At 37.9% G+C, this 27,430-nt stretch overlaps 1 protein-coding gene across 1 annotated transcript; it reads right to left on the bottom strand.

Moving 5' to 3' along the window:
• Positions 1-23,044: 23,044 nt before the first annotated feature.
• On the bottom strand, positions 23,045-23,656 carry LOC125843062 (uncharacterized). The gene has a single exon (XM_049522303.1). The coding sequence runs from the start codon at positions 23,654-23,656 to the stop codon at positions 23,045-23,047; it is 612 nt and encodes a 203-aa protein (XP_049378260.1).
• Positions 23,657-27,430: the final 3,774 nt, after the last annotated feature.

The following is a 27,430-nucleotide window of genomic DNA, read 5'->3' as shown; positions in this document are numbered from 1 at the left end:
ATCCTATGGTTCAACGAGGTTGAAGAAAGGCTCAAGATGGTTTCAAATAAATTTGCAACAAATTTGATGATAATGAAGATTTTTGTGCTACTACATATGGAGAAAAAAAAATTCAAATATATTTTTCAACAATATCCTGCTGCTCCATCGTTTAAAACAAAATCAATTTTCAACTCATGCTTATTTTAGAGCATGGGCTCCAACTTTCAACCCCTGCAAACTTTAATGCTCGGGCTCCACTTTTAACTCATGTATCTTTACTTTTAACTCATGAGCTCCACTTTTAACTCATGCAGCTTATTTTTAACGCATGAGCTCCACTTTTAACTCATGCATATTACTTTTAACGCATGAGCTCCACTTTCAACCCTGTTCATCACTTTTAACACAGGGCTCCAATTTTAACCCATATCAATTTTTAAATCATGGTAAGCAGCAGTGATACATGAAGATTGTGTGAAGAAAGAGGATCAAGATTATGAGGCAAGAAAATTCAAGCCAAAAGGGGAGATTTGTTAGGGTTTTGCCCTGATTTTCTTACCATAATTTAAGATTTATTTTTCCTTAAAGAAAAAATAAAACATTACCATAAATGTTTTTACTTTTCTTGAAAGAAAAATATAATATTCTTTCATATTTGGTTTATTCTCTCCTTTTAGGACTCTTTTTCTAGTAAGAAAAGGTTTTAGGACTCTATAAATATAGGTTTGTTTCTTCTAACACAAAAACAATAACATCCACAATGTAGTTCTTTAAGAGTTTTGTTTATGGGGAGATTTTCTCTCTACAGTTTCTATGTTTTTTGATTAGTTTTTAATTATGTAGGCCAATTGGTCATATCCTACAATAATATATTTCTTTTAGTATAATTTTATGTGTCGTCTAATTTATCGTCTTATGATTTGCAATTGTAAGCTTCCGCATGACGCCTTAATCACCCTTCAGAACCCAACAGTTTTGATAGCTACTCTTTTATAGTTATGTGTCCTGATTTTCAAGTTCTAGTTCAAGGCAGAGCAGGACGAAACTCACGGGGGAAAAACCTTATAAAGTCACCATAATACTTGAGTTCAAGCTCCTACTACACATCTAATTAAAAAAAGGAAAGGATAACAACTCAAGCATATTTGTATGGTTACACCTAGGGGTGTGCAAAAACTGATTTAACCAATAAACCGAACCGAAAAAAACACTATTGGTTTATTGATATTGGGTTATTGGGCTAACGGTTTTTAAACGGTTTTGCAAAATTTTTTATTGGGTTATTGGTTTGGTTTCCGGTTTTATAATTTTTGTTAATGGTTAAACCGATAACCCAATAAGACTATACTAAATTTACTAGTCTTATTGTGGTTAAACGATTGTTACTTTCACACTTTTTGTTAATGGTTAAACGATTGTTACTTTCACACTTTTTCCTTTGAATGTGTCTAGTGTCTAAACTTGCAAGAAAAATGATTGTTACTTTTATGATTATTACTTTCATGTCAAATACTGGAAAAATCATATGGTATTTTCTTATTGGTTAAACCGAAAGCCGAACCGTTAAGTACCATAAACCGATTAACCAAAAACCGATAAGAAATATGTTATTGGTTTGGTTATCGGTTTGAAGTATTTACAAACCGAAAACCGATAAACCGAACCAATAACACCTAAAACCGAACCGAACCGACCGATGCGCACCCCTAGTTACACCAAGATAAGCAGAATAGTTGCGGCAGAATGAAAAACTTCTATATATAATACACCACTTCTCCTTTTTTGTATATTTATTTAATAAGTAAAGCGAAACTGAAATTTTTGAATATGGAGTAATCAAACCTCAAAGTAAAACTCAAAAAATAGAATTCTACAGTTAAAAAACAAAAGACATTTGTTTATGTTTTTATTTAGTTAAAAATTTGAGGAATCAACAAAGACTCAAAAGTAAGGAATTTTCAATCTACTCTAATTTAGAGACACAAGAATTGAGTTGAAGCTTGTTCCAAAAACATATAAATTAATCTGAATGCTGTGTGTTTGTGAAACCTTAGATTATCATGAAAGGAAGCTGAAGAGATGTTTCAAGTTTAGGTTCTCTGTAGGTTGAAATTTAGATATGTTTTTAGAGAATAATAAAGAGAGATGGTTATAATTTTTATAGACTATCCTCTGCAGCTTTTCATTAAGATAGTATCATAACCATTTCCTCGATTGAAGTTTTCTAAATTATACCTTAGTCATTGTTATATCTTGAAATAAGATTTGTGAAACGACGACAAGTTGCACATCAAAATCTCCTTCGTGAATGAAGTATAGTAAAGATTTGTTTGCATGTTGAACATGCTAAAATATAGCACTGTTGATTTTCATCCAATAGTGAAAATTCAGCATGTATGCAAACTATTTGGCCCTGAAAGATTGTGAAAAAGTGTAAATAAAGATACAACAGATGATCTGCGAAATTTGTAATTGTTATTACCGGAAGATGTTGATGTGCATCGGCAATTGATATGATCTCATCTTCAAATGGAGAACATGTTGAAGTTATACTCTTTTTGGTGTATGTGCCCAACAACTGTTCCTACGAATATAAATATAAACAAGTAAAAGTAACTTGAAATTTGATGCTTCGTCTAAAAATACTGTGAAAGCAAAAAGATCCTTGCGGCATCTCAGATCACATGGGCATTTAGTACTATCACCACAAAGACTTTTAGAATTGCAATGAAAATATTTAAGAAATTAAAAAGCAAAAAAATTATCTATATTCTCTATTGCACTACAAAACAGGGCAAAGGATGGATATTTCTAAAGTTTTCAATAATCTTTTTTATAATTTCTCGCTTTGTCAAACTCCGTTTGGCTTTCTTTTAAACTTATGCATTTTGATTGAAATAGTTATTCCAAAAAACAAACTAACTCCATGCAGCAACAAAGAAATTTGGAAATCCATTGAAACCCTAAAATAAAACCCATCGAGGAAAACTATCTCGAAAACACCAACTGAAATTACCCTTCTTTCCAGCTTAATTAATCAAAACGACAAAGCAATTTCTCACCACAATGCATGCAAAGCAAAATCTTAAAGTCCGATTCAGCTGTAATTTCAAAAGCTTTGGAGCTCCTAAATTAGGGCTTTTAAACTTAGTAGACCCCCAAATAAAATCCAACAAACTTAAAATCCCAAAAATATAGCCATTGAAAAAGGCAAACTCATTCAAAAATTTGGTAGCACAAAAGTAAATCACACAAAATTTATAATCCAATCTAATGTTAGTAGAAAGAACTATGAAAATCTAATTGAAAAAAAGGAGAAAATAACAACTGAAAGTAGACCTGATAACATCAGTATAAACAGAGCAGCTTCGGCAGAACGACAAATTTTTCTCCTATATACAATACAACACCATTATATAATTTAACATGGTTACTCTCTATTACATAATTTCATTTACTTAAGATGATAAAAATCCTAAATAACAATAACCTTTTACAATTAACCATAATTTCAACAACTGTAAATTATAAGAGAATTCTTTAGAAAGAATACTTGTAGATTTACAAACATATCAATGATGATCAATTCCACATCTATGCAGTAACATGTACATTAACAAAAGCTATATATATACACGTAAATTTCACACATAGCTAAAATATCTTTTTATATGAATGGAAACTGCTAAATACTTTTGGTCCGAGAGAATTTAGTTGAAACAGGAAAAAAAGCCTTTTCATTGAAATGCTAAACAAGTAAATTGCTACTTCACACATCCCTGTAATACAACATAATAGCATATATATATATATATATATATATGTATATATGCATTCCTTTATTTCAATATCATAAGCAAATTAACAGCAACCAAAATAAAGAGGCTATATCTTCTGATCATGCAAGTGCATATATACCACCATTAAAGTAAGCAACAACCTCGATCCTAGCTGCATATCTAACCGGCTGCTAGTTCAATAACACATCATCAGTTTGACAAGTTAAAATGACAATTAATAAGCATACATGTTGAAACTGTCTCTTCTATATAAGAGAAATATATATATATATATATATATATATATATATATATATATTCAGTAAAAAAATTTAATGAAATAGTGGCACATGACACCCCCTTAGATTAATGTACATCTGTTTGGATTACAAAATGAATTAATAGTTACATCATTTACCACATCCACCAACAAACTACCATAATTTAGCTTATTTTCTTATAGATAAAAAACTAATTTACTATTCAAATGATATATTAAATGGATGTAACTTAAATTTGAAAATAGGATAAAGGCAAGTCTGAGTCACAATAAAATTAGTGCATAAAATCAAATTTTAATGGTTATTGTTGTCCCTTTTCCCTTTCATACTTGTTTATAATCTATTCATAAAAGACATTCAACTTCATATATGTTCAAATTTGTACATGCCTAATTTTATATCTTTAAATTCATGTTTTCAAAAATTGTTATTTTTAGAAAATTTGTACATGCCTAATTTAATGTATTATTCTACTAAGCATGTGTTTAGTCAAACACAACAATATCATTTAATTTTAACATAATTTTAGTTATTACTCCCACTATTCCTTTTTTTAGTTGTCATATTGTACTTTTTGAGAGTCAATTTGACTAATTTTTAAAGTTAATTTAGATTACACTAATTTGATATTTTGAAATAAGAATTTAGATATTCAAAAACTTTACGAAAAGTATTATAAAATGCAAAATTTTTCATATCAATATGATGGAAAAATACATCTGAAAATGTTAGTTAAAGTTTATATCGTTTGACTATTAAAAGGAAAATAGTAACAGCTACAAAAGAACGGAGGGAGTGGTTCATGAAATAGGAAATGTTGAACTATGTAAAACTAATTAAGATAATACAACATCTAACATTATCGGAGTTGCTGATATAGAATTAGTGTTGATACTTATAATATTGAAAAAATGATTAAAACACCTAAATAGGACTAACTTGCTTTTTACCAATCAAAAAAAGGCACAAATATATAAATAATGATGCACCACATTCGAGGCAACCATGCTATTCTCATGTATACATCTCGAGTAACTCCATTGTCTTTAGAATGTGATACATAATCTTTAGGTTTATTCAAAAGTATATAATTTTATTTTGGTTAAAAGTTGCAACAAGAAAATAACAAAAGACTTCATTTCATACACTAAATACCTTTTCAAGAAGCAACATATATTAGGATACCAGGAATACATCCCCATGCTGGTTCACTACTAAATCATCAAAAGCTCAATTCTGCTAAATCATAATTATAACTTCTAAACTCTTCGTGTATGGAGAAAATTGATATGCTCAAATTACACCTCCTTTCAGAAGCATAAGCGATCGTTATCAAGTAAAGAACCCAACTTGTGGGTTGAGATCGATCCCACGAGGAAAATGGTTTAGACATTACTTTTAACCAACAATTATATTCGATTAGTCAAATTATTTCCAGAAACAGGTAATAAAAAGGGGGGTTGTGCTTGTGTGAAACAAATAGTAAGAACTTAATAAGTAGTCAATAATTAAACTCAATTTTGGCTATTATCAAGATAAGAGAAATAACTAGGGTATACGTGTTCCCCATAATCTCATAACGCAATAATNTTATCAAGATAAGAGAAATAACTAGGGTATACGTGTTCCACATAATTTCGTAACGCAGTAATCCTAGTAATAACAATCCTTTTCTAGTGTATTACATGCAAAGTGATAAGTTAGGTATCTCTAAATCCTTGGTCCGGCATCTAGAGAATTTCACCCCGCACCTTGGTCCGGCTACGTGTGTATAATTTACTAACCCTTACCTTTACCTCATATTAGACATCATAATCGATGTTTGGCTTAGTTATTACTTCGCACCAATCGACACTAGCCTATTAGATAGTATCACACTAAATCTATGTTGATAATTCTTTACTTGTTGATTACCTCCTTAGTCCGGCAAGTAGCAACAAGGCGAGTTCTAACGTTGGCCACCGTTAAAAAGACTTCTAAACGAAAGAATTATCAATGCATGCAAAATACTAGTCAAGAATTGCTTATTTACTATTCATATTTTGTTAATTGATCATGGTTCCCACAACCCTAGTTGTGGATTTAGTTACTCATATTAGCAAGAACACAATTCATAATTGTAGATAAAGAAATCATGAACTTACGTAAAGAGAATAATAAACCCAGAAAATTAACATGAGTTGCAAAGCCAAAATCTTCAAAACGAACTTGGGAAATCAATAATTGCTAGGGTTGCAAATTAATCTCCAAAGTTACAAAGCAAAAATAGAATAATAGTGTCTAACCCCCAAAAACGAGGTTTACATGTCCTATTTATAGAAAACAAATCCTAAATAAAAAAGGAAACAAATTAAGGAAAGTTTTGTTCAGGTACGCGTCTTCGATCCACGAGACTGACTTACGGACCGTCGATGGATCTACGGTCCGTAAGTCCCTTCCGTCACTCGGGACTTAGAAAATATTTCAGCATCCAACAATCAGCTTCTCTGAAGCAAACGACGGACCAGCAGCACGGACCGTAGATCGACCTACGGTCCGTCAATCCCTTCCGTAGCTCCATACTTAGCATCTTCAAAAATCAGGTACTGGAACCCTCGCAGTCTCACTCTACGGATCAACAGTACGGTCCGTAGATCAATCTACGGACCGTCAATGGGCACCGTGGTTCCACACTTGGTCAGATTTCCCTGATTTGTCCTCAACACATTCCTGCTGATCTACGGTCATCACCTACGGACCGTGAATGGACCTACGGTCCGTAGATGACCTCCGTGGATGCCTTTTTCTGCATTTCCTTCAGTTGTCTCTAAATTTCCGCTCCTGAACACCTTTCCTGCAAAACATGATAAAACACATAAAAACCAATATAAAAAGGCCCTAGACACACACAACTTGTAAGTGAAATGTATTAGAAATACCGTAAACTCACGGTATATCAACACTCTCAACTTAAATTCATTGTTTGTCCTCAAGCGACGCACTAGAACTCTAAACGACACTTGTATAGAAGCAAGCATTTCTAACTCAAGCAATCACATGGTTCTCTACCTCTTCATTGTTCGGGAGCACATTCGTTCTCTTAGAGTCGACAAGCCAACTCATGTGGATCACATCATGACACAGACCAACTAACTGACAAACAACAAACACCTTCTCACTGTCACCCAGGTACCAACTTTCCAACGATGTAACCAGTGCCCTTACTTCAAACGAAATTCTCTTTTCGCAAAAATTTAATTTCATTCATGGTACAAGGATTTATTCAACACTCACACTCAGAAATGATTTCAACTACAGTTAGTGCTTACTGCCATAAGCTTGCCCTTATTTTCACTGCTCAGACTCTTCAAACTAGACTCCAGGATCACTATAGGACTTTATTGGCTTGTAACGTAGGCTCAGGGTCAGGTGTGGTACATTTGGGTACTGTTTAGTGACTTTCTGCCCTCCTTGTCATTACACTAGGCTTTTAACCTCTTTTTGCCCTATTTTTGTCATATTATTGCTTTACCGCTTTTCCTTGATTTTCTTCAACCACGAATGTGACTTTAAACTTTGTAGCTCAATTTTCTTTTATTTTATTGCTCCTTTTTCTTTTAATAATTCACATCCTTTCCTTCCGTTTCCCCCTTTTTTTTCTTTTTTCTTTTTTTTTTCACTCTTTTTATCCCCATTTTTCTTTCAGTTTCCTCTTTCATAGCCACCCTCAACTTATGGATTTTTCGTTAGTTGAGGTGCACAATACCTGATGTCAGGTCAGGGCCAAGATTGAAATTACTTTTTTTACATTAGCCACCCTCAACTTGGGCTTTTGACCTAAGTCAAAGTGCACAGGTCCAAGGAGGGACCGGGGCCAACATAGTAGATTATGGAAAAGTGAGTTCGGGGTTTTAGAAAGAAATGGTTTATTTTTAGGCTCAAAGGGAACAATTATTTCATTTGGTTGAATCCTTCTAGGCAATTTATGGATTTTTCCAAACAACGGCCTATGATCACTTCCTATCCTCTAGATTGAATTGTCTTAGCAGGACTAACCGGGCAAGTTCTAGTTTTGCACAAAACTGTTTGAACAGTCAATGATTCTCACCCACTCTTGGCACATAGTTTCATTATCATATTATCAGATTGCCAGTTCAAGTTTCAGGTTTAATCATGCAATCAGGTCGATTGTTACTATGTCATACTCAGAGCCAACACAATCAACAAATCGTAGCCTACTTTTAGCATACAACCCAGAATTTGACGGGTATCATTTTTCCTAAGCCATCATGCTTCATTCTGTATCATGCTTCTACACACACAATCCTGAGACATGCCGATTCAACAAAAATTAAACAGTCTCTTGGGGCAAAAGAACACAGGCAAGAAAACCCCAAGAGAGGATTCATGAGTTGGGTTACTCATACTTCACCCTATCACTCATGATCCATTTACCCCACCCCCAACAAAAAATAGATGCAATTGTCCACAATGCATACATAGACAGTAAAAGTGAATGGATTTGAGTGAAGCAAACCTGTGGCGCAAAGCGCCGGCGAATCATCAACAAGTAGGGGGGTCCGGTTTCCCGGAGCCCTCTGGAACATCAGTGGGGGCACCCTCAGTAGTGCCCACCTCAGCAATCTTAGAACCCTCAGTAGTGTTCTCTATCAAACGCTCCGCACCATCAGTGGTGCTCGCAACGCCTCTCAAAATAGGCTGATCCTCTACAACTGGGGCAGAGCTCGATGCCCCTGCAGCTCTCTCACGCACCCTCTGCTGGCGCAACTCTTTGTCTGCAATCGAAGCCCTCCTAGCCTCCTTCTCCTGCCGACGCTGTCTTTTCTGAGCTTTCTCTTTCTCCGTGCGATGAGAGCGGTGCCGCCTGCCCTTGGCATGTGTCGGTGCAGGCCCATCCTCGGCGATGCCACTGAACAGAGCATCTAGCACTGTATCATCAGCCAGTGCAGTAGGGGCAGCCGGAGTCTCAACTGAAGGTGCAACAAGAATGACATCAACATCAGTCCGGAGGTTGGCTATGTCAGCCTGCAAAGCAGATAAGTCTGTCGCCGGAACTGATCGCTCGAGGACTTGCAACTCAAAGGCGTCAAGCCGCTTATTAACCGTCAGGACCTTACGGTCCATTATCCCCTTCATCTTGCGCTCCATTCTAGCCTCGGACTCGGCAATCGACTTTTGCATCCAAGGCTGGATGTGATGCAGCAGTGTGGCCATCTGCGCCTCTAACTTTTGTACTCTGGCCATTGGGACAACCGTCGCTCTTAACTGTGGTGTGGACTGGGAAGAACTAGGAGCAACACTAACTGCCTGAGAAGAGGAGCCTGGGACAGTGTCGGTGTGGTCTGGGATAATGGGGTCACCGCCCTGTGCTTGCCCCACAGTGTCTGTAAGATCGGAGCCCATGGGGGGTACCTCAATCTGGGGCTCTCTGCGAGGTGCTGCCACATTTGCTTCATCCCGAATAAGGCCAATGTCCAATGCCCTGTATGGTGGACTAGCTTGTCACAATGCCAGATCGGCACTCCAGAGTCTCTGCACAAGTGAAAGATCAGACAAGGGAAAGGGTAAGTAATGGAGGTCCTGAAAGCTTTCTCGTGGATCTTTGCCAGCAGCATTCGGGCAAAGGCGATCTCTACTCCCGCCACCAATGCAACAACCATCACCGCTCTGTCCCAAGTGACCTGATTGTCAGCTTTTGTAGGCGACACTCTGTTGTGTACCAACAGCCAGAAGAACTTTTCTACAAAATTCAATGTGGCCTTTCAGATGCCCAACCGTGGAGCAACGACCCATTCCGCTCGCTCGCCATCTGCAGCAATGTACCGGGCCAGCCATAGTGTCACAGCCTCTCGCTGCTCAGCATTCCTCTGGAAAGCGCCACTCCGCACGATGTCCCAGCGGTAATCAAACACTGAAGTGTTAGGAGACCAAGAGTGGCCCGTGGTAGGACCATAGAGAAAACGGCTAATGGTGGCGGGTGATATGTCTACCGGACACCCTTGAACCAAGGTGAAAGTGAGCGGGGCCTGAGCTAGCGGCTTTGACCGCTTGGAAATGGACCTGCGGAGAGTGGCAGCATAGGAAGCATAGAACTCCCGGACAATCTCTTTGCTATACGTCCCTGGGTCTCGAGCCATCCAGTCACACTTGTGAAGTTTGAATAGCCGGTGAATATCTGACACAGTATGCAAGCTCCCCGTGAGGACTCTGCGCTTCTCTTGAATTAATTGGGCCATTTTTTGTTTGTCATTTACCATCTTTGCATCCCGATAGATTTGCCATTGACCCTCTACACACCACCTATTCAGATCCCCTACTACCGGAGCGGGTTCATCATTCCGTGGTGCAGGAATGGCCTCTGAACTAGTTACCTCATCAGAAGAGGCTGCTTAGTCATTCTCTCCAGACCCTGTGGATGATTTGGCGTTGGACCCTGTAGCATGGACAGACTCTGATTGTGAAGAGTGGGCAGACTGGGAGCTTGAGGTATGGGTAGACTCGGATCCGGATATAGGTCCCTGGAAGCAGCCCCAGTTGGTGATCCGATTAGTGTGTGCTCCTCATCAGACTGGGAGACAGTGACTACATCGGGGATCACCTTCCGGGGGGTGCTTCTGGGTGCTGCAAGAGAGGCCCTAGGGTTGAGAGACACATATGCTGGGTCAGAGTCATTCTCGGTGTCCTCATCAATCAACCCGAAGCTAGGGGCAACTGATTTGGACTTGCTCCGTTTTGAGTAGGTGACCATCTTCTTGGGTGCCATCGTACTTGCAGGAACGATATTAGTGCCAAAACTAACCATATGCAGCAAAAGAAACTATGTAGAGTTGGTAACGACCCTAAACTAAGTCCACAAAAAACTTTGACAGATGCTACAGTGGTCATCCACGGAGGAGACCTACGGTCCATAGACTGATCTATGGTCCGTGGATCTCTTCCGTGAATCAGGGTGCTTGAAATATAGGTCGCAGATGAAAACCACGGAAGTGCAGAACAGTCCGTAAATGGATCTACGGATCGTAGTCCACTTCCGTGGTTTTACACTTGGTGAAAATTTGCAGGTGCATCTAATGACGAACCCCATCTACGGTCCGTAGATGGATCTACGGTCCGTAGACGGGGTATCGTGGAAGCCATCAGTGCCAGGTATCATACATTTTTGGCTTTTGGTTTCAATATTAACACAACCTAATCATGCATATACACACTTAAAATATGCTAGTTCGTCATTCTTAAGATTCCGACCGATTATTATACCCAACAATTTAGACTAGATGTGGAACCATAAGTCGAAACTAGCATATAGTATTTACGATCACATAAACTCACATTACAATTAATGCTATACAATCACTATCTATCGTTCCAAGGGCATTGTACTATTCAAGTTTATCATGCAATTTCATCTAACAATTACCCAAGGTCAAGACCCACTCCCGACCCTTTATATTCAATCTATGAATAGAAATTCAAATTGAAGAGAAAGTCTATTACCTTACAAGCAACAAGGAGTGGGGTGATTGCGTGATGATACTATGATTTAGCAAGACCAAAGAGTCACCTTTTCGTCGCTGACCAAATACCGGACCCTTTTTGTCAGATTATGGAATGGGTTGATTATGGTATGGAAGGGGTTTTGGGAATATATGGAAGGGAGGATATTATGTGGTGGTTATGGAGTGATTTGGGGAGTTGAAAGAGTGGGTGAAACGGTTTTGGGAGCAATGGAGGGAAGGGAAATGGTTTGAAACAATGGGGGTTTTAAGTAATGGGGGTCCAGGTCGGGTCAGTCAACTGTAGGGTTTGGACTCACGAGACCCCGTCTACGGTCCGTAAGTCGATCTACGGTCCGTAGATCGGGACTGTAGATCACAATTATACTAGGACAATTTTAGTGACTTACCTGGGATCTACGGACACCATTGACGGTCCGTGGATCAATCGACGGACCGTCGATGGGGTCCGTAGACCTCTGCACCAGACCATTTTCTGCAGATTTCTTGCATCGTATACCTGCACATGAAGCAACCAATAGACTATTTTTTTTTTACATTTTCTGGACACTTTTTAGACACGGACCCTATATTACTTCTAGCCAACACTAAGAACTAAAATACTGAAACCCCTACCTACATTGATACAAAGACGCAAGTAATCAAAGAAAACTAATACTACATAATGGAAAATAGAACCCTATTGTTGGCTAGATTTTACATCTTGGGTTGCCTCCCAAGCAGTGCTTGATTTAACGTCGTGGCACGACGCAAGTATCTTGATTACTCAGACTTCATCAAGATTGCAGTCCTCGATCACTTCTTGCACAGTTTCAGCATTTCCCAGATAGATCTTTATCCTTTGCCCGTTCACCACAAACCTTGTTTCATCCTTATTTTCAAGCTCAACCGCTCCATGCGAGAGCACTTTTGTGAGCAAAAATGGCCCAGTCCACTTGGACTTGAGTTTGCCTGGAAACAAGCGCAACCTAGAGTTGAATAGCAGCACACGATCACCAACCACAAATTCTCGCTTTTCAATTCTTTGATCATGATACCTCTTCATCTTCTCTTTGTATAAGGATGAACTTTCATAAGCTTTTAGGCGAAACTCATCAAGCACGTTCAAGTCATTCATCCTTTGATTAGATGCAGTGTCCCAATCCAAATTTAACTTCTTCATTGCCCACATAGCCTTGTGCTCTAGCTCTATTGGTAAATGACAAGACTTCTCATATACAAGTTGGTAAGGCGACATACCTATGTGGGTCTTGTATGCAGTGCGATATGCCCATAGAGCATCATCAAGCTTCCTTGACCAATCCGTTCGATTGGCGTTCACAGTCTTCGCCAATATCTGCTTTATTTCTCTGTTGGACACCTCAACTTGACTGCTAGTCTGTGGATGATAAGGAGTGGCTACATTGTGACGGATACCATATTTCTCAAGTAGTGTTTTGAACAACTTATTACAAAAGTGAGAACCTCCATCACTAATAATAGCCCTCGGTGTACCAAATATGGAGAAGATATTCTTTTTCAAGAATGCGGTGACACTTTTACCTTCGTTGTTGGGGAGTGCTACTGCTTCCACCCACATAATCAACCGCGACCAGAATATACTTCATCCCATATGAACTCACAAATGGGCCCATGAAATCAATGCTCCATACATCAAACAATTCGATTACCAATATGGGATTCATAGGGAGCTCTTGCCTCTTTGAAATCCCTTCGTCTCTTTGGCAACAATCACAAGACTTGGCGAAATCATGAGCATCTTGGTGGATGGTAGGCCAATAGTATCTACACTGCAAAATCTTATGTGCAGTCCGAATACCACTATGATTCCCACCAACGGGTGATGAATGGCATGCTTCAAGTACACTCAGCATTTCAACCTCAGGCACACAGCGACGAATAATTCCATCAGCACAACTACGATACAAATAAGGTTCATCCCAAAATAATTTCTTCACATCATGCATAAATTTCTTTCTTTGGTGAAAAGACAAATCGGGTGGCACAATGTCGCTTGCCAAATAATTAGCAAAGTCTGCGAACCAATGAATCAAATCATTAGAAGTAGTCAATACCTGTTCATCTGGAAAAACATCATTAATTTCAGCCCTATCTCCAAGCTTTAGCATGGCCTCTTCCTCTAATCTGGACAAGTGGTTGGCAACTTGATTTTCGGTTCCCTTTCTATCTTTTACCACAAAATCAAACTCTTGCAGCAACAATACCCATCTAATCAATCGTGGTTTTGCATCCTTTTTCGCCATCAAATACCGCAATGCAGAATGGTCAGTATGCACGATGACCTTAGTACCAAGCAAGTAGGAACGAAATTTTTTAAATGCAAAAACCACCGCAAGAAGTTCTCGTTCGGTCACTGTATAATTCTTCTGGGCCACATTCAGAGCTTTGCTAGCATAGTAAATAGGGTGAAGAATTTTCTCACGCCTTTGACCCAATACTACACCAAGCGCCACTCCACTCGCATCACACATTACCTCAAACGGTTGTCCCCAATCTGGTGAAATAATGATAGGTGCTGTAACCAACTTTTCCTTCAACTCTCCAAATGCTCTAAGACAAGCATCATCAAAACAGAACTTATTCTCCTTCTCGAGCAGTTTGCATAAGGGATGTGCAATTTTTGAGAAATCTTTGATGAATCTCCTATAAAAACCTGCATGCCCAAGAAAACTTCTAACACCTTTTACAGAGATGGAAGCTTTTCTATTACCTCGACTTTAGCTCTATCAACCTCAATACCTTTCTCTGAAATTCGATGACCCAACACTATACCTTCTTTTACCATGAAATGACATTTCTCCCAATTCAGCACCAAGTTGCAGTCGTCATATCTTTTGAGCACCTCGGCCAGATGTTCTAGACAATGATCAAGCGAATCACCTACAATTGAAAAATCATCCATGAACACTTCAATAGTGTCCTCCACCATATCAGAAAATATCGACATCATACATCTCTGGAAGGTCGCTGGAGCATTGCACAATCCGAATGACATCCGTTTGAAAGCAAAAGTCCCATATAGGCAAGTGAAGGTGGTTTTCTCTTGATCTTCAGGAGCTATAGAAATTTGATTGTAGCCCGAATACCCATCAAGAAAACAATACCAACCCTTGCCTGCAAGCCTATCTAACATCTGGTCCATGAATGGCATAGGAAAGTGATCTTTCTCTGTCCACGTATTCAGCTTCCGATAATCCATGCAAACTCTCCATCCAGTGACAGGCCTCATTGGAACAAGCTCATTTCGTTCATTTGGAACCACAGTCATACCGCCTTTCTTTGGTACACACTGCACAGGACATACCCAATTACTATCTGAGATGGGATAAATAACTCCCGCATCCAGCCACTTGATGATCTCCTTTTTGACTACCTCTCGAATAGGTGAATTTAATCTTCTCTGGTGCTCAACACTGGGCTTATGATCTGGCATGAGTTGGATTTTGTGAGAACAGATACCGGGGGGGATCCCAATAATGTCTGCAATAGTCCACCCAATCGCTCGCTCGAACCTCTTTAATACAGTCACCAAGCACTCTACTTGCCTTGCATTCAAATCTGTTGCAATGATGACCGGCAAAGTATTTTCTTCGCCTAAATATACATACCTCAAGTGCGGTGGTAGAGCTTTAAGCTCCAATTTCGGTGCCTCCACAATAGATGGTCTTGTGGGTGGGGACTCGCGATTCTTCATGTCTAGCTCATACTTCTTTGGTTTGGATCGGTATTCACACTTATCAAGTGCAGCTACCAACTCATCATACTCGTCAATACCATCACTACCAATATTCATCATGACTGCTGCTAGTGCCTCAACACCTAATCGCTCTTCAATTTGCACTTCTGACCCACTCTCCACTTTGTAAGTTATAGCAGATACTGTTTGTATCTCACCATTCTGCTTCATGGATCTACAGATATTGAAAGTTGTTTCTTCATTGTTCAGTCTGAACTTCATCTGTCCTTTTTCCATATCAACCAACGCACGCCCTGTGGCAAGAAATGGTCTCCCAAGGATGATGGGAACCTCAAAATCAACCTCACAGTCAAGGATTACAAAATCCGCCGGAAAGATGAAAGACTCTACTTTCATTAGCACATCATGGAGCACACCTATGGGCCTCTTCACAGTCCGATCAGCCATCAGTAACCACATTGCAGTGGGCTTTGGATCCCCTAGACCCAACTTCTTGTAAATAGATAAAGGCATGTGGTTGATGCTAGCACCAAGATCACACAATGCCTTAGCAAAGTGTAATAACCCTATAGTACATAGGATCGTGAAAGCACCAGGGTCTTCCTTCTTCTGCACCAGAGATCTTGTAGCAATAGCACTACAATGCTGCAATTTATCATCATCTTCAAAACTCACAGACCTTTTCTTTGTCACCATATCTTTCATGAATTTTGCATATCCAGGCATTTGTTCCAAGGCTTCTATCAAAAGGACATTGATAGAAAGCTGCTTCAACATAGTGATAAACCTGCGATATTTACCATCTTCAGTCTTCTTCACTAACCTTTCAGGAAAAGGTGGTGGAGGTCTAGGTATGGGGACCACTTTCTGAGGTATTTCCACTTCTTGTTCTGTCACAACCTCAGATTTCTCTCTAACTTCCACCACATCATCTTCTTTTCTAATCTTGGTATCCACCACAGACGGCATAGGTGGATCTATGGTTTGCTTACCTTCTCGAGTAGTAATTGCCATACAATGACCATCATTCTTTGGATTCTGGATGGTGTTACTAGGAAGAGTGCCAGGTTGACGCGGGTTCACTGTAGTAGACAACTGCGTCATCTGCTGCTCTAGATGCTTTATTGACACTGCATGGGCATCAACCTTTTGACCAATACCAGATAAGTCGTTTCTCATCTCCTTCACATTCTCATCAGTAGCATCAAACCTTCTCATCATCTTCTGCAGTATATCTTCAATACGCGTCATATTACCTCTAACTTCCCTAGCACCAGATTCCCGATTTTGAGGGGGAACATAGGGTCCAACCTGATCATTTTTGTTGCCATAGTTGTTCCTGTTGTAGTTGTTGTCGCGATTGAAGTTCCCATCTCGAACATAGTGACCCTCTCGGTTGTAATTTCCATACAACAACCTTGGTTCCCTTGACCTGGCTCCAATTTTCCGTGTTGGATCCTTGGGCGTTTGGTCGGAAACCCCCCGTCTGATCGTTCACTGCATAAGTGTCCTCTTCATAGTAACACTCCTCAACTGGTGGTGGAGTTCTAGTTAAGTAATTTACAGCATTTACCTTTTCTGCTCCTCCACTCACATGCTTCAATACCAACCCCAACTCTGTCCTCATCTGAGTCATCTCCTCACGAATATCATCTGCAGAGTTCACAGTAGCATTATGAACAACAAATGTGTTTCTCCTAGTATCTGACCTCCTAGTGCTCCACGCTTTATTGTTGAGAGAGATCCTCTCCAATTTTTCAGCAATCTGTGCGTATGTACAATCACCATATGAACCTCCAGCAATAGTGTCAAGTACTGCTTTATTGTTATCATCCTGTCCTCGATAGAAGTATTCCTTCAGTGACTCATCGTCAATACGGTGATTTGGGACACTTCTTACGAAAGCAGTGAATCTGTCCCACGAGCTACTCACAGACTCTCCAGGTAATGCCATAAAATTGTTGACCCGATCTTTGTGATTGAGCTTCTTAGACACTGAATAGTACTTTGCTTTAAATACCTCTGCTAGTTGGTCCCATGTCAAAATTGAGTTATAAGGAAGCTCAGTGAACCATACTGCAGCATCGCCTGTCAGTAACAGAGGGAACACTCGTAACCCAATAACGTTCATATCCAAGTCTGGTCTACCTACACAACTTTTGCAAACCACCCTGAGCTTGGCTAAGTGAGCATATGGATCCTCCGATGGCGATCCTGAAAATAAGCCTCTTGCTGCAAGCATCTGCATCAAACTACTAGTCACCACAAATGTGTGCCCTGGAGGTAGAGGAGGTAGGACGATGGGTCCATCGGAGTCTGCTATGTCGACGTTGCCCCGATAGTTGTCATGGTGTTGTGGGCCTGGTGGACCATGCACTCTCACTGCATCTCCCAATTGATTTTCAGCTAGACCCCGGTTTTCCCCACCAACTACTCTTGGCTGCTGTAACTCAACTGCTTCATCTAGATTTCCTCCGATAGGATGAACCGGAAGTCCTTGATTGTTCATTCTTCGCAAAGTTCTATTCAACTCTGGATCGTACGGAGTAAGTGGTTCGCCTTGACTCCGTGTACTTGGCATACACTAGAGTCGGAACCTGAGAGAGACAAAAACAAAGAAAAAAAGTAAAATTAGGAAATATTTGACTAACGTTCAATATAGTAGTTAAAACTAAATCTAAAAGCCAGATTCCCCGGCAGCGGCGCCAAAATTTGATACGCTCAAATTACACCTCCTTTCAGAAGCATAAGCGATCGTTATCAAGTAAAGAACCCAACTTGTAGGTTGAGATCGATCCCACGAGAAAAATGGTTTAGACTTTACTTTTAACCAACAATTATATTCGATTAGTCAAATTATTTCCAGAAACAGGTAATAAAACGGGGGGTTGGGCTTGTGTGAAACAAATAGTAAGAACTTAATAAGTTGTCAATAATTAAACTCAACTTTAGTTGTTATTAAGATAAGAGAAATAACTAGGGTATACGTGTTCCCCATAATCTCATAACGCAATAATCCTAGTAATAGCAATCTTTTTCTAGTGTATTACATGCAAAGTGATAAGTTAGGTATCTCTAAATCCTTGGTCCGGCATCTAGAGAATTTCACCCCGCACCTTGGTCCGGCTACGTGTGTATAATTTACTAACTCTTACCTTTACCTCATATTAGACATCATAATCGATGTTTGGCTTAGTTATTACTTCGCACCAATCGACACTAGCCTATTAGATAGTATCACACTAAATCTATGTTGATAATTCTTTTCTTGTTAATTACCTCCTTGGTCCGGCAAGTAGTAACAAGGCGAGTTCTAACGTTGGCCACCGTTAAAAAGACTTCTAAACGAAAGAATTATCAATGCATGCAAAATACTAGTCAAGAATTGCTTATTTACTATTCATACTTTGTTAATCGATCATGGTTCCCACAACCCTAGTTGTGGATTTAGTTACTCATATTAGCAAGAACACAATTCATAATTGTAGATGGAGAAATCATGAACTTACGTAAAGAGAATAATAAACCCAGAAAATTAACTTGAATTGCAAAGCCAAAATCTTCAAAACGAACTTGGGAAATCAATAATTGCTAGGGTTGCAAATTAATCTCCAAAGTTACAAAGCAAAAATAGAATAATAGTGTCTAACCCCCAAAAACGAGGTTTACATGTCCTATTTATAGAAAACAAATCCTAAATAAAAAAGGAAACAAATTAAGGAAAGTTTTGTTCAGGTACGCGTCTTCGATCCACGAGACTGACTTACGGACTGTCGATGGATCTACGGTCCGTAAGTCCCTTCCGTCACTCGGGACTTAGAAAATATTTCAGCATCCAACAATCAGCTTCTCTGAAGCAAACGACGGACCAGCAGCACGGACCGTAGATCGACCTACGGTCCGTCAATCCCTTCCGTAGCTCCATACTTAGCATCTTCAAAAATCAGGTACTGGAACCCTCGCAGTCTCACTCTACGGATCAACAGTACGGTCCGTAGATCAATCTACGGACCGTCAATGGGCACCGTGGTTCCACACTTGGTCAGATTTCCCTGATTTGTCCTCAACACATTCCTGCTGATCTACGGTCATCACCTACGGACCGTGAATGGACCTACGGTCCGTAGATGACCTCCGTGGATGCCTTTTTCTGCATTTCCTTCAGCTGTCTCTAAACTTCCGCGCCTGAACACCTTTCCTGCAAAACATGATAAAATACATAAAAACCAATATAAAAAGGCCCTAGACACACACAACTTGTAAGTGAAATGTATTAGAAATACCGTAAACTCACGGTATATAAAAAATGAATGAAAAGCTTGAGTATATTTTATTAGGAAAATAAATCCTTGATTGATTACATGTACATTGACGTTTCAAAAGTTAATATTGCAATAAAGATCGGAAGATGAAGCAATTCAAGATTGACATTAAATAAACATAATTAAGTACTCCATATGTCCCTAATTACTTGTCCACCCTTCATTCTTTAGTTGTCCCTAATTACTTATCAATTTTGACAAATAAAGAAAGGGCAATTTTTCTTACCTATTATACCCTCAATTAATTACTTTGAAAAATGTAGTGCTTCTTGAAACTCTTAAGTTCTTAATTCATCCACTTCATAATTAATAGGGATAAATTGGTAAACTCACTATGTCAATCATTATTTTCATAATAGGTGTGTCAATTCAAAAGTGGATAAGTAAATAGGAACATAAGGAGTATTAAATAAGTGATACAAAGTTCAAGAAATAGTAAATACACATTATTAAGTCTATGAGAATTCAAAATATATGCTTCACGAACTACAAGGAGAAGCCTAAACATCCAAGTTATTCATATACTAATGATATACGGTTAAATGTATATAGTCTTTTACTATTAACTGATTTATTAATTGTATGAATAGTATTTACTACAACTTTTGGGTTTTCAGTGTTGTATACTATAATATTGTATCTAATTACTATCTCAATATAATTAAATAAATATTTATAACATTTTAATCTAGAGTAGCTTTTTTTTAATGACATTATATTATTGTAGTAACTCAATTTTATAGGGATATATCGATATTTCAATTTTCAACCTTTTTTGTTCCCACTTATAAAAATATATGATAATAAAATAATAATAATAATCTTGTTAACTTATATTACTAAAATCTAAACAAAATGAAGCCTAATTACTCCATTCTCATAATATTGTTTACATGATTTTAATTTGAGGAATAGTCTTTAGTAGTAACAATTAAGTGTCGAAGGATAACATAAAGAAACAATCAAAATGTCCAAAAGCAGAATTGTCATCATACCATTTAAATTATAACACTACGAAAAGCTACCATTAATATATAATACTTATGTTTAAGAAAACTATTGGACTTAGTGTCGCATAAATGTAAATGTAACTCTCATTTTTATTTGAAAATTAAATTGTTAAATCTCATATTGTATAAATTGTAGAAAAATAAAACATGGAACAAAATGGGTGAAAATGAACAATATATGTATGTGTTCGCAACACTATGTTAGATGGACACAATCAAAATCTTTCATTCAAAGTAATAATCTTTTAGCAATCTTTATTTAAATTAACTGTATTTAAACAAAAGCATATTGCATAAACTATTCTACGTATTATGAAACTTATCATGTATTAATAGATGTTTTGACAATTAAGTAACACTTAAAAGTATAATAACACAAAAAACAAAGAATTTTTTTTTCATAACAATGCAAAATGATATAGAACTACATAAAAATGTGGGTTGCATACAAAATTTATTTTGGACAAGCATACCTTAATTCCAAAATGGAAAAGAAAAACTCAAAATCATAAGCTAACATAAAAAAGATCTAAAGGAATATATAAGTCATATCTTATACTTCTAAGATTAACGCTTGAATCTTATATTTCTAAGTTTAAAGCTTGAACTATATTGTAAGAAAACTTCTCTATTTAATTTCAAAATGAAGATAGCTGTTTTTCTCTTTAGATAGTTTTTTGACGACATGTATCTATATCATTATCTAGGAAGAAGAAAAGAGAACAGTAGATGATAGAAAAGAAAAGAATATGATGTTTTAGGAAGCAATTTATTGATATTTATAGTGATTTTGATTGTCTTTTCACCTACCAAATTAATGGAGCACATTGAATCATGATACATGAATTTTATTTTGGTTTAAAAATTCAGGGAGTCACTGAATTGGAAGAGTCATTCATTATTGAAGTGTAGTTGTTGGACTTTTTTTTTTTTTGGTAAAATTTTTAGTCCTTTTATTAATTGAAAAGAACATACAACTCACTTGGGCCTATTACCCAGGTCCAGCTACTAGACAAAAACGGAAAAAATAAAAAACAAACTAAAAGCCTAGTTTCCTAATACATTTTCCTTTAGACAAGGTTTATCTAAACGCCGCTTCTTCCTCATCTGACCATCAAATCTCCACATCTAAATTATGTTTCTCCTGCTATGATCTAACAAAACTTTCCATCTTCTCCTAAAGTGAGAAATCAATTTGTAAGATCTGCCTCTTGTTCCTTTGTTGCTCATTTATCAATAATAAGTAATTGTCTTTCTGTCTGTTACGCAGTTCTCCTCCTTGATTGAATCTAACTCGTTCGGGGAGCAATTGTGTTCTCTGATACGCTGGCTTGTGCTTGTGATGTTTTGTTTGTGGATCTTCTCTGCTAGGGGCGGGCTTCTTTAATGTGTGAGTCCTATTTCTTTCTTCTTTTTCCAACTCCATCTTCAAACTACTGATTTCTTTGCCTTCTTTCTGTATATGATGCTTGACCAACTTGCAAGGTTTACTCTGGTCCATCGTCTTCCAGTATTACTCTGATCCAAGAAACAAGACTATCTTACATTTCATACTTGTAATATTTACTAGATTTGGTGTACATCTTGTAAATGTAAAACATCTATGTTGTATCCTTTCCTCCCCCTTTATCCCTCCTTGATGATATTCTTAGATATGGGCTCTGTATCTTATCACTATTTAATATCCTTCTTCCCTTTGGTTCTAGGCTCGCAAATCCTGTATATATGCAATTTTCATGCTCTATTGCCTGATTTGCTATATAGTCCGCAAGTTGATTTCCTTCCCTCATAACATGTTGAACTATGTGTTGTATGTTTACCAAATTTGTCTTGATTTCCTCTATCATCTCTGATTATCCATGGTGATTCCCATTGTCCCCCTAGTACTTTATACAATAGCATAGAATCTGTTTGAATGATGATCTTGTTATAAAGTGCCTGCTTACAGTGTTTACTTGCTTCTAGTATAACTTTAGCTTCTGCCACTGTATTTGTAGTGTTGTTTATGCTAGCCCCTTCTGCATGAATTAAGTCCCCTTTCTCATCCCTTAAACAAAATGCATAAGAACTTAAATCTGGATTACCTCTTGACGCTCCATCAGTGTTATATTTTATCCATCCTTCTAAGGGAAATTCCCATTTTATCTGAGTGACCTTCACACTTGGACAGTACCCCTCCAGTTCTTTTAACATTATTGGCCAGTTTCCCGAGCATATCATCTTAGGTCTTCGCACCTTGATCAACATGAACATGTTCCTGGTAACATTATGGATAATTCTAGCCAATGAGATGTTCTTCCTCTCGTGTTTCATTTTGTTTCTCCTGTTCCACAACTCCCATCTTATAAAGCTTGGAATAGCTCTATAGTATGGTTTCATGTCTTTTTTGGCATTTGCTCCCCACCACAACATTATCACCTCCCTCAGCAGCAATCCTGTTATAGATAGACCTGCACATCTACTGGTACCTTAAATTTCCATAACCTCCACATCATAAAAGCCATTTTGTAAGGGATTCCCTTTGTCCATATCCATTTGTGAATTCTATTAGGTTCCTCCTTAAGTCTAATATAATTCCAAGCTGTTTTGACTGAGAAATTCCCTTTAGTCTCCAACATCCAACATGGTATATCTTCCTCATTCCTTCCTCTTGGAGGTTTGATATTGCTAATGATATACTCAACCAATTCAGTTGGAATGATTGACATCAGAGTCTGCACATCCCACTTTTCGTGATGAACTACCTGATCCACCCTTTTGTAATTGTCATCCCATTCAAAATTTTCTCCAATAATGGTATACAAATCCCCCAGTCCAGTCCAGTTATCATGCCAAAAAGATGTTGATCCCTTTCTAATTTTCCACAATATTTGATGTTCTATGAGGTCTCTTGCTTGCAACATTTTCTTCCAAACTTGGGAACCTCCTCCTCCAACTTTCCACATAGCAAGATTAGGACTCTTGTTTCTACAGTATTTATTCCTCATGTATTCACTCCATAACGTTTTCTTGGTTCTGAAATTCCACCATAATTTACAGAACAACGCCATAGATAAGTCATGCATTAGTCTGAAACCTAGTCCTCCTTCTTTCTCTGGTAGGCATAGATTACTCCATTTACTTCAATGTTGACCTCTCCCTCCAATGCAACTGCTCCAAAAAAATTGAGCTAGCATTTGTTGTACCTGGTTAAGAACATTATTTGGAGGGTTCATAACTGATAAACAGTGAATTGAAGTACTTTGAAGCACATGTTTTATTAAAATTGGTCTGCCTCCATAAGATAATAATTTGCCTTTCCAACCTGTATCTTTCCTCCTATCCTTTGGATCATGTGCTTATAGTAAGCTTTTTGTTTCCTTTTATAAAATATCGGACAACCCAAATATGTAAAAGGAAAATCCTGTCTCAAAATTCCAGTAGCCACCTCTGCTACCACTGATTCACCTCATTACACCATATGATGCAGATATATAGCACTTTTAACTTTATTTACCTTTTGCCCCGAAACCTCTTCATATTTCTTCAACGTGTCACTTATCATTCTCATTGTCCCCACGTCTGCCTTACATAAAATGATCATATCATCTGCAAAAGCCAAATGATTTAATTTGAGGCTTCCTCTAGGCATACCAAATCTTTTGAACTCTTTATTCCTCATCAAAGCATTAAGAGATCTTGACATTACTTCTGCCGCCAGAATAAAGAGAGTGGGAGAGAGAGGGTCCCCTTGCTTTAGTCCCCTTGAGGATTTAAAGAAACCTCTCGGTTGACCATTAACAAGGATGGAATACCAATTATTGCTAATTAGTCTATACACCATATTAATAAGTCTCCCCCCAAACCCCATCCTTCTTAGGACCTTGGTTAAAAACAGCCATTCAACTCTATCATAGGCCTGCATCATATCCAATTTAATGACCATGTTGGGTGTTTTTCCTCTTTTTCGAATTTCTGATATTATTTCCTGCACCAGCAACACATTCTCTGCTATGCTTCTCCCATGCACGAATCCCGCTTGCTGTGGAGAAATAACACCTGGTAACACTACCTTAATTCTTTCATGTATAATTCGCGAAATTATCTTGTTCGCAAAATTACTTAAAGAGATAGGTCTTAGGTCTGAAAAAGTGTTCAAAACCATTTTCTTCGGGATAAGAACTAAATTTGTGTGTGTGATAAATCTAGGAAGTTCAGCACCACAAAAGAAAGCCTTAACCATATTATACACATCCTCATTAATAATTTCCCACGTGTTTTGATAGAAGGCCCCTGTCATACCATCTGGACCTGCTGCACTGTTTCTATTCAGTCCCATTACAGCGCTTCTGACTTCTTCTATAGTTGGCATCCTCTGCAATTCTTCACTCTTTTCTTTATTTATTACCTCTGGAAGCTCACCTAACATCTCTTCGAAAGTTTCCATATTTACCTCAATATCTTGCCTTGTAAATTGTTGTGTATAAAAATTAACTGCTGCTTCTGCAATGTCCCCTTGATCTTCCATCCATACACCCTCTTCATTTTGAATTCTGGTCACCTTCAGTCTGCTTCTTCTACCCTTCACTATGGTGTGAAAGAATTTGGTATCTCTCTCCCCTTCCTTAAACCATTCCATGCCAGATTTTTGTTTCCAGAATTCCTCTTCTCTATGAAGTTGCTTCTTCAAATCTGCTTGAGTCTTTTGAAGTTTTTCCCTATTTCCACCCATTGGATTCACTTCAAACTCAATCTCCTGTATCTTAATTATTTCCTCAAGTGTGACAATTTCTTAGAAAATATTGCCAAAGGTTGCTTTGCTCCATTGTGTCAGTGCTCGTTTTACCCTCTTTAATTTATGATGAAACAAAATAAAGGGGTCCCCCTCAAAGTCCGCCTTCTAATGATTCCTGATAACCTCCATAAACGAGTCCTCTTTCACCCAGAAATTCAAGAATCTAAAAGGCTTTATTACTTTCTCTGCACTGGTTTTAAAAGTGATAGATAGCGGAGTATGATCTGATCCACTCCGTACCAGGTGTTCTATCTCAAGAACTGGAAATACAGTTTGAAGATTATCATTACTCAATACTCTATCCAACCTTTTGAAAATGCAATCCTTATCTGTTCTTCCATTCCACCACGTGTATTTGCTTCCTTTAAAACCTTTATCTTCTAGATTACACGCACTAATGTAATGGTTGAAGTCCATTACTTCTGATTCTGTGACTTGTCGTTCCCCTAGTTTCTCTTCTGAATTACTGATAGCATTAAAATCTCCCCCTATCAACCATGGTATATTTGTTGTTGTGGCCAAGTCATACATAGATTTCCATAGTTGCAATCTTTCTCTTTGTGTGCATTTTGCGTACACAAAAGAAATCAATCCCTCCAGACCCAAATTAATGTTGTGCAATTTGAGTGTTAACATTTGTTCTTCCTCTCTAATTACTTCATACTCCATTATCCCATCAATGAAAGCCCATATCTTTCCATTGGGGTTAGAAACAGCATGTTGCATTCCCAATTTTCTCTTAAAATCCTCTAAACTTTGTCTATTTTCAAATGGTTCCAGCAACCCCACAAAATAGTATTGAAATCTTTTATGCAGGTTCATAAGTCTAGTAAACGCCTTTTGAGTATTTACAGACCTAATGTTCCAAATTAAAGCCTTCATTGATATTTGGATTTCTTGACAATCGTTCTCTTTGATTGTCGGGATAATATTTGTGCCCCTGTATTTTCTTCATTATTGTGTTTCCTCTGTTTTGTATGACTGGTCTTCATTTTGCCTATTTAGGTAGGCGATAAATCTCCTTGTATAGCTACCTTTTCCATGATTTCAGTTAGGTCACCTTTATCAATACATTCCTCATTCTGGTTCTCTCTTTCTTCTTTATCATCATTCCGACTTGCCAGTGGGAGGATATCTTTATTGTTTATTTCAAATAGCACTAATGCTCCTTTATTGATTTGGTCATAGGTATCCTCATTGTCCTTCTCAACTTCTTGCTGTCTTTGTAACCCTTGCATTTCTTTCATATTCCCATGTTTATTCTCTTTGATATGATTATCTTTGTCTATTGGATCGTCTGTCTTTTCACTTTGGCCAAAAGTTTTAGTAACCCAGTTGTCACGACCCGGGAGCACCCCCTAGTCGTAACCGGCGTACTCGATCTCGAAGAGGTCTAATACAAGCCTCTTAGCATTCCTTCATCGCATAGACACTAAAACAATAAAGAATTAAAAACTTTCTTTACCAAGAAAACATTTCAAAAAAAGAAACAATGGCAAGCGGAAGACTTTATACATGATGTCTCAAAACCATCTAATACTTTAGAGTACAAAATTCGGGACCAATCCCATACACAACTTAAACAATACTAAAAAGACATAAAAGAACAAATGGGGTATTGTCCTCGAATATATGAGGACTCACCAAGTCTTCATCTTCAACACTTAGAAACCTATCAAATAGCCATGACATGTCATCATCTCCAAATCCCTACACTTTAATCCAAAAAGGGAAAGAAAGGGGTTAGCACAATTAAGTACTAAGTATGGAGACCATGCAAAAACATGCCAAAAAAGGACATTTGCAAGGAAGTAAATGCTTTCATATCATTTGATAAAACCTTTCCTTTACAAGTATAAGAGACATAATACAAGTCAACATTAACATATAAGACCATAGCCAACCATACATATACTCAACATATGTCCATATACAACCCATGCTTAACTTTAAAAGAACACATGTCATTTCATTACCATAGGACCTCTACCTAATATAATCTTAAGACACACTTGAGTGAGACAAGAAGTGACCGCCCATACAACCTCTT

The sequence above is a fragment of the Solanum stenotomum genome, chromosome 10 (assembly GCF_019186545.1).
Source record: "Solanum stenotomum isolate F172 chromosome 10, ASM1918654v1, whole genome shotgun sequence".
Taxonomy (NCBI): Eukaryota; Viridiplantae; Streptophyta; class Magnoliopsida; order Solanales; family Solanaceae; genus Solanum; species Solanum stenotomum.
This window is presented reverse-complemented; position numbering and strand designations above follow the sequence as displayed.